At 26.9% G+C, this 9303-nt stretch overlaps 1 protein-coding gene across 4 annotated transcripts in view; it reads left to right on the forward strand.

The window, feature by feature from the left end:
- LOC117170564 (ubiquitin carboxyl-terminal hydrolase 36-like) overlaps nucleotides 1-6388 on the forward strand; it is a 25928-nt gene extending 19540 nt beyond the window's left edge. For all 4 annotated transcript variants that reach the window (XM_033357396.1, XM_033357399.1, XM_033357398.1 and 1 more), the window contains exon 8: nucleotides 4657-6388. In XM_033357396.1, the coding sequence (XP_033213287.1) occupies nucleotides 4657-5009 (353 nt within the window). In that variant the 3' untranslated portion in view covers nucleotides 5010-6388. The remainder of the gene's footprint in view (nucleotides 1-4656) is intronic.
- The last annotated feature ends 2915 nt before the right edge of the window (nucleotides 6389-9303 follow it).

Genomic DNA, 9303 nt, shown 5'->3' on the forward strand with positions numbered 1-9303 from the left:
ATTTTTAAGCATAGGGGCCATTCAAAAACTACCTCACACTGCCAGGGGAAGGGTTATTAAATCGGTTTTGTGATGCTTTGTTTTTCCTCTGTTTCCAAGATACTTCCCCTTTCTTTCATTTTCTTCTTTTAAATACGAACTGAATTACATAATAGAATCTAATAAGAAAACTTTACCGTTTTTCGTTGAAAGTTTATTATTTTTAATTGAAAAGTCTACTATTAGGCTTTTTCTTTAGAATGCATACCCTTTGCTAAAGATTCGTGTTTTTTTTTTGTAAATCAATTTTTTCAACTGCAAATTTAACTTCCATTTTTTGTTCAAAATTGATCGTTTTTAATTCAAAATTCAGCTAATTAATTTTTCATTGAGAAATCATTATTTTTGGTTGAAAATTCAAGTACTTGATTCGAAATTGAATCAATTTTTTAAACATTCATTTTGTTGGCTAAAAACTTAATTATTTTGTTGAACATTAATTCCTTTTGGGAAGAGGTTAATTTTCTCAGCTGCAAATTTAACTATTCCATTTTTTTATTAAAATTTGATCGTTTTTAATTTAAAATTCAACTGTTTTGTTGAAAATTCATAGTTTAGATATAAAGATTCAATTGTTTGATACAAAAGTTGCTTTTTTTGCACATTAAACAATTTGGTTGGAAGTTTTTTTTTCTTTTAACCGAAATATCTTTTTTCATTGAAAATTCAATTCTTTTGTTAAAAATTCGTCTTTTTAGTTCAAAAATGTATCTCTTGTAGCAGAAATTTTATCTTCTTTTAATAAAAATGTAAGTGTTTTATTAGAAATTAATTTGTTTCGGCTGAAGGTGCAACTATTTTGTTGAGAATTCATCTTTTTTGGTTGAGGTCAAATGTCTGATTTAAAATTAAAACAGTTTTTGGTTAAAATTTGAACTATGGGTGGTTTTATTTGCGAACTCGCCTTTTTGGTTAAATTCGACTGCTTCTAATTTAAAATAAAAATTTGTAATTTTTTTTGTAGAAATATTATTTAAGTTATATTTTATGTTGGGGATTAATCTTCTTTGATTGAAAAATTTAACTACTTGGTTGAAAGTAGATCGTATTTGTTAAAAATTTATTTTTTGTTTCTGAATATTTATCATTTTTCGTTATAAATGTAACTTTTTGTTGTAAATTTAATTTTTTCAACTGTTTATTTAACTATTCCATTTTTCTGTTGAAAATTGATCGTTTTAATTCAAAATTCTACAATTAAATTTTTTATTGAGAATTCATCATTTTCAGTTAAAAATGCAACTACTTGGTTAAAAGATGAACTAATTTATTATACGTTCATTTTGTTGGCTGAAAATTTAATTATTTTGTTTAACGTTCGTTCCTTTTTGGTAGGAAGTTAATTTTTTCAATTGCAAAGTCAACTATTCCATTTTTTTGTTGAAAATTCAACTGTTTTATTTAAAATTCATATTTTCGTGCTGAAAATTCAATTGTTTTATAGATAAAGTCGCCTGTTCTATTTTTAACATTCAACGATTTGGTTGAAAGTTTTTTTCTTTTAACCAAAAAATCTTTTTTGAATGCATATTCAATTGTTTTGTTAGAAATTCGTCTTTGTAGTTTAAAAATTTTAGTCTTGTAGGAGAAATTTGATCTTCTTTTGATAAAAATGCAATTGTTTGGTTATATATATGATTATATATAGTTTTTGGTTGAAATTTAAACTATTGCGTTTTTTTGTTGCGAATTCATCTTTTTGGTTAAATTCGACTGCTTCTAAATTAAAATTTTTTGGGGGGGAATTAATCTGCTTCCATTAAAAAATTCAACTAATTGGTTGAAAGTAGATTTTATTTGTTAAAAATGGATTTTTTGTTGCTGAATATTCAGCATTTTTCGTTGAAACTTCAATTATTTCCTTAAGATTTTCAATGCTTTGTTGGGCATTTGTCTTTGAGTAGAAAGTTCGTCCTTTTTTATTGAAAATTCAACTTTTTGCAAAAAAAATGCATCTTCTAATGCTTGAAAATGCAACTGTTTTAGGTTAAAGGTTAATTTTTTTTAATTCAACCATTTTTTGTGAATTTAATTTTTCGTTAAAGTTTCAACTATTTTGTTGTCTTTTTGAGTTGATAATCTTTTTGTTTTGAAAATTCTACCATTTGGTTGAAAATTCATCTTTCTGGGCTGAAAGTTAATTTTTTTTTTTTTTAATTCAACTATTATGTTGAACATGTTTCCCTTTTTCTTTAAAGATCAACTACTTGGTTGTAAGTGTAATTGTTTGGTTAATGCTTAATTTTTTCTTATTCAACTATTTTGCTGAAAATTCATCTTTGTAGATCGAAAATTCAACTATTTTGTTGATAATTTGGTTTAAATTTTGTTTTGAAGGTTAAAATTTCAATTATTCTATTAACAATTCATCCCTTATGCTTGAAAGTTCAACTATTTTGTTTAAAATGCAATATATTTGATTTGAAGGATATTGTCCCCCTATTGTTCACCTATTGTCGCAAAAAATCACCCTTTTCCCCTGTTGTGAGAATATTTTGTCTGTAAAGTCTGTTAAAATAATGTGTTTTTATATTTTGTATTTTATACTAGGCGTTCATCAAATAAAAACAAAGAAGGAATTTTGATACACAGGGGTGGGGTTTTTTTATGCATCTGTGACGTCACCCTGGAGGTTTTAAACTTGGTGTGATGATCTGTGACGAAGAAGTTGTGGGGTGGAAAAATAATTAAAAGTAGCGTGACGTAGTTTTTGAACGGCCTCATAACCAAATTCCAATGATTTGACAAAGGTTTAGAGAATTTAACTAATGGTTGTAAACCCAATTTCAAGTTTAATAATTTTTTACTGTACATAGTCAAATTAGCGGATTAAAAACTTTCTAAAGCTGACTAAATCAGGGTATCTACCGAACTTGGAATTGTCAGGGAATTTTTATGTGCCTGGAAAAACCTGAAAATGTCAAAGATTTTTTTTAAGTCAGTATATTTTTTCGCGACCGTGCTAAATTTTGTTAAATTCCAATATAAAATTCAATAACAATTATTTTTCATTTGTAAAAGCACCTTGGATTACTGTATTTAACTATTTTGTGAACAACTCGTTTTTTTTTTTTTGTTTGAAATTAATTTCGTTAAATGAAAATTTAACTGTTATATTATTGGTTGAAAGTTTATCGTTTTTAGTTGAAAATTCAAGTATGTCATTGAAACTGCAGGTATTTTGTTGGAAATTTACCAGTTTGTTGACAATGTTTTCGCTCCGTTGATAGCAAATTTTTTTATTGTTAAAAATTCAACTTCTGTTGAAAACTTATCTTTTTTTGGTCGAATTAAACTGTTTTCGATTAATAATTAAATTTTTTTATTGAAATATCAACTACTATATTTTTCGTTCAGAATTCATATTATTTTAGATGAAAATTCTATTAATTGGTTAAAAGTTAAAACCTTTTGTTATAGATTAATTTTTGTTATTGAAGGTTCGTTTTAATTGAAAGTTCATCTATTTGGTTGAAAACTGAACTGCTTTGTTGAAAATTCGTTTTTCCTTGGATGAAAATAATTTTTTTAACTGAGATTTTAATTGTCGTAGTTAAAACTTAAAGTATTTTTTTAATTGTTTTTTTCTTTAATTATTATAAAAAAGCTGAAAATGTAATTATTCAAGTTGAATATTCCATCACTTTAGTTTAACATTCATCTATAGCTTAAAATTACTTTTTTTAGCTGAAAATTTAACTATTCAATTTTTGTTTGAAAAATTATATTTTTTAGGTGAAAAATCGAATTTTGTTATAGAAATGAATTTTCTTGGTTGAAAATTTATCTTTTTATTTTAAAATTTAACTATGTCAGTTAAAGATTTATCATTTCAGTTCAAAATTTACCACTTTTTTTTTAATGTATCTGTTTTTGAAGAATAAGAACTATTCCATCTTTGGTTGAAAATTCATCTTTTTCGTGGAAAATTAATGTATCCAGTTAACTATTCATCCATTTTATTTAATAATTGATCATTTTGGTTGAAAATTACACTGTGTGTTTGGATGTTAAACTCTTTTGATAAAAATTCGTCTTTTTGGTTTAAAATTGATCTATTTCAGACTTCTGGAAAAAAAAACTTCTGGAAAATTTGCTTTTTCTGGTGGAAAATTAATTATGTTAACTGCAAAATTAACTTTTTATCTTTTTTTAAATTGCTCTTTATTAGTTCAAAATTCAACTATTTGGTTGAAAATGTATCTTTTTTAGTTAAAATTCAACTGTAGGGTACTTTAGAGACAAATTTGAGAAATAAATTGTTGTTGTTTTAGTATCACTTAATTATTTAATTAATCGATGGTGCTTATATATTTAAGATTATCTTGTGATATAAGTTGTCAAAGCTTTCTAAATTAATCATATCAATTTAATCCTTAAAAACTGAAAAAAATCCTTGTTTATTATAAACTCGCGAAACTGTATACATATTCCGAGTTTATTATTTAAAAAAATTCGAAATATTTGAATGGCTTCTTAATGTGAAAAAGTATACCTGGAAAAAGCTTGAGATACTTGGAATTGTCAGGGAATTTTCTTCCAGAATTTCAGTAGGCACCCTGTAATTATTATTTCTTTAAAAATGTCTAACACATATTCTATTAATTCGCATGGCAGTGACAAATTGGAATGGAGGAAGGTCGCGACTAGATCGAGAAGTTGATGACGAAAGGCGACAAGAAAGAAAACGCCACATGGACCCTGATGACGAGGAGATCGACCGAGGCCGAACGAAGAAAGTGAAACGACACCGGGACTACGAAAATCGGCCCAACACCAGCTACAATGCATTTCAAGAATACCAGAATGCCAAATCCTGGAATCATCCAATAGGCGGCGGTGGTTACAGGAGAAATTACTACAACACATCCAATTACGGACGAGCTCGACACGTCGATAATTACGGGCCGTCGAATAATTACAGATATGACAACAGCCATAATAATCGCAATCATTGGCAACGTAGATAGAAACACCCAATGAATTGGGCCTAACTCAGCGTGGAAATCGCTTTCGTTTTCAATCGTCGATTTATATTCGATAAATCGACGTCGGAGATGTGAAAAAGAAAAACTGCAAACGTTGCATTTCGAGTAACTTGTACGTTACTCAAACTATCGAGACGTTTCGCCAGCTAGTCCCCGATTCATCAAGATTTGTAAGAATATTATTTATTGGGGGAGCCTCGAAAAACCGGATAAAGAAAAAAATAACTTGTGTCAAGTGAAGGCTTTGAGTCTTGAATACAGGAAGAGAAGAGCTTTTATCGATAAAGCTTTTAGTTATTTTTAGAAAATCTGAAGCTTTTAGGATTTGCGCATGGACGGAAATAATCCTCCGGATTTGATGTTTTTGCGAATACTGAAAAAAAGAAGAAAAGAAGTCAAGGTTTTTAAAAGGCGCAGAGGGGGAGACATTCTGAAATTTAAGAAGGGAGTAATGAACGCGGTTACATTTTCTCGCTTGGTAGCTTTTACTCAGTGACAGAAATCGCATTTCGAGAGAGTATAAATTTAATTATGGACTTCGAGTTTTACAGGTGCGTTGATTTTATTTAATTAATGAGTGAATGAAAGTTGCTGGTAATATATTAATTGAGAAAATTGAGAATGAAGAAATGCGATCCGTCCCGTCCCTTATTCCAGCAGAGAGATGCTAGACTCCCGTAAATATTAGATGAAATGTAGATAATATACCTACCGATTGTCAGGATGAACCCGAAACTCTGCGTGGATGCCGAGAAGTAAATTGTACATTTGCAGGGGTCTCGCGTTTGATCGCAGGTTATTTTTAAAGAATCGCTGAATGTCGGTGACCCTTGGGCGCAATATTAATTTGACAGGTGAGAGAATGGTGAGAATGCGAAACGGATGAAATTCGTGCATAAATAACGACTTATTTGAGTAAGATTAATGAATAATCTTCGAGTAAGGGTTACTGTAAACTTTTTAGGTAATTTTACATTTAGTTTCTAAAGTCTACAGTTAAGATGATTATGTGACAGAAAAAGCGATTTGTGAAGACAGTTTTACGACTCGAGTGTGAATGACAGAATTTTGTTGAAGCAAGAACTATGAGACAGTGATAAGTTTATTATTCATAGTCTGCTCCGATTTATAATACCTCGTTATATTATTCTATAAATTAATTAATACTAGCCAAAAAGTTAGACCGGTAAAGTGTAAAGTAGCTAGCGATAACAGCAACATTATTAAATAACGTAATCGACGTCTGACTTGATTTGTGTACCAGCTGTCTTCAATAAAACGACGTCTGTATAATGTACGTCCGCATATTTGCTATCAAATTAAAAGAATATATTCAGCAAAGACAAAGAATCTAAAACGAACTGAGGTGTTTTTTTCTCTCCCGATCCTCGTTTTTTTAACTCGAGTATTTTTATTTTTTTATTTACAACTTTTACGGCAACTCTGCTAAAAAAATGTAATCATTCAATTTTTAATGTTTCTGGCTTAAAATTGCTTTAAATGATGTAATTTTGAAAAAAATTTTATTCATTGATTGATTCTTTAATTTAGACTTTAGAGCCATGAAAATGATAACGTGGAATTATATCTTTAGAACTGAATCTTTGAACTCTACAATTTATAAAAGTTAAAAAAATTATTTTGCAGTTTAACCGCATTTAATTAAAAACCAGAAAATGACCGGGAATTTTTTTCTTGGATTAAAACGGCCAACCTAAATCGTCTATTATTCGTATTATTCGCATAATCTGGATAAAATTTGTCGCTACACATACATTAATTAAAGTTTATTTAAACTTAAAATCATTGAAACTTACATGAAATAGTGAAATAATAATTTTTTTAAACCTATTTGACAAAAATATGTATTTTTCACTGTATAATATGGAAATTCTATCTAAAACTATTTGTTTTTTTTATGATGATTATTTTTTAGTACTCAATCATTCTTTTATACTTCAAGAAACTATCGTAAAAACACTTTTATTCAAAAATTAATGAACAACTTTAAAATTGTACCTACTCTTTCTAATTCAATTTTTGGGCACCAGGTGACGAAATGGTAGACCACCATTATTGACATTAAAAAAAATTTTAATATATTTTCAAGGTATTTCCGAATGAACGTAGAATCAACGTCGAATTAAATTCGACTAGTTGAATTTGATTAGAATTTTCTGTAAGGCATCATTTACCGCGTTTGCTGGACATGTTTGTCACATAATTGTATTAAATTATTTTTATATCAAAATTTTTTTTAATGTTCAAATGTATGAAAAATGCGAAATTTATGGTCGTGATGAAATTGAGCAAGATCGGCAACTTTTTTTTTAGTTCTATTAAGAACTGAGCTTCTCTTTGAATATTGATCCTATAATATGACAATTTTCACTTGACAACTTTACACATCAGTGGTTTTACATATTTTTCAAAATGTATATCTCATAGAAAGGAAAACGGAAAAATCTGGAATATACAGGATATTTAAATCAGCTGATGCTCGAATCATCCTGTAAGTTTAATTTCGGTCCAAGGACTATTCTTCAAATATAACTATTTGATTACATTTTTAGAAATTTTCGCTACATTTGTTGAATTTTTTTTCAAAATTGACCTGTTTTGTTAACATTTTTTATTACTGTTTCAACTTCAGTTGAAAAGTTCTGTATTTTGTTGAAATTTTGTCTTTTGTGAGAGAAAACTAATCATCTTTGTGATTATAATTCACCTTTTCGGTTGAAAATCAATTTATTTTTTTTTAATTAGATTTTTGGGTCAAAAATTCATTTCGTTGGATTAAAAAAAGTTTTTTTATATAGAAAATGTTTGTTGTTTACTTTTTTTTTATTGATAATTAATTTTTGTAAATAAAAATTTAACTAAATTTTGTGTATTAATTTTTTAAAGGTACTAATATTTTTGATATAAAATTCGTTTGTTTGGTTAAAAGTTGAACTGTTTTGTTAAAAAATTATTTCATTTGCTTGAAAACTTATTTCTCTAACTGAAAATTATCCTACTCTATTTTTTGTTCGGAATTGATATTTTTTTAGTTAAAAATTAATTTTTTTTGTCGCAAATTTCTCTTTTTGCAAGAAAAGTAAAACTTTTGCTTGAAAATTTAACTATTAGGTTTGAAATTCTATAAAAAAAATAATAAAATTTAGTGAAAATTCATGTATTTTATTCAAAATTATTCTTTTTTGTTACAAAATTAATCTTTTTGGTTAAAATTTCATATCTTTCATAAAAAATTGGCATTATTTTATTTAAAAATTTAATAAATGTTGTTGAAAATTCGTTTTTTTTTCTTGTTGAAAATGATGCCTTTTCCTAAAAATGTAGATATTGCATTTTTTCTATAAAATTGATATTTTTCAGTTGAAAATGCACTTCTTTTGTTTAAAACTCGTCTTGTTTAGTCAAAAATAGATTTATTTCGCTAGAAATTGCTTATTTTTGGGATTTAAAAATTATGATAAACTTTAAAATATAAAAAAAGCTGAAAGCAAAATGTAGAATTTTGAAAATTTCGTTAAAAAAATTTAAAAGCTAATTAAGAATGTTGAAAGGTTTCAAGAGAATACAAAATTTTTCTTAGGATTGATGAGAAACTTTTGAATGATTGAAAAAGAATAATAATTTTAAGAGAAAATTCAAAAAGATTTCGGAAAATTTTTAAACAGATTAAAAACAATGAAAAAGATTAAAATGGCTTTATTTGGGAAAATTCATATTAAGATTTCAAAACATTTAAAAAGATTTCCTTAATTTTCAAAGAAGAATCTGAAAGATTTCAAGTCAATTTCACTAATTTGGCAGAACTTGAAAAAAAATTGTAGGAAAAATTAGAATAACTTAAAAAGATATTTAGAAATTTTAGAACATTTGAAAAGAATCGAAAATAATTTTAAACTTGATATTAAAGTAATTTATTTAATTTGTAAAGATTTTTCAAAATTTTATGAAACATTGAAATCAGTTAAAAATGCCTTATTACCTTGTTCTCAGACCAAAAATCCAATTTTAGCTCGAATTTAAGCAATCAAAAGTTAAAAAAAATAGTTATTCGAAATTTACGTTTTCTATTAGGAATGAGTTTTCCCTTCAAATCATAAAAAACTATATACACTCGTACAGTGCAAGAAAGATGATGCTAGAGCTTAGAGCTTCAAAGTATAAATTTGATTTTATTCGAAAAAGACTAAAAAATTGAAAATCTGAAAAACAAATGCTAGTTACTTTCGATATTCACTTGTTTACATTTCAAGTGAAA

The sequence above is a fragment of the Belonocnema kinseyi genome, chromosome 4, assembly GCF_010883055.1.
Source record: "Belonocnema kinseyi isolate 2016_QV_RU_SX_M_011 chromosome 4, B_treatae_v1, whole genome shotgun sequence".
NCBI classification, from domain to species: Eukaryota; Metazoa; Arthropoda; class Insecta; order Hymenoptera; family Cynipidae; genus Belonocnema; species Belonocnema kinseyi.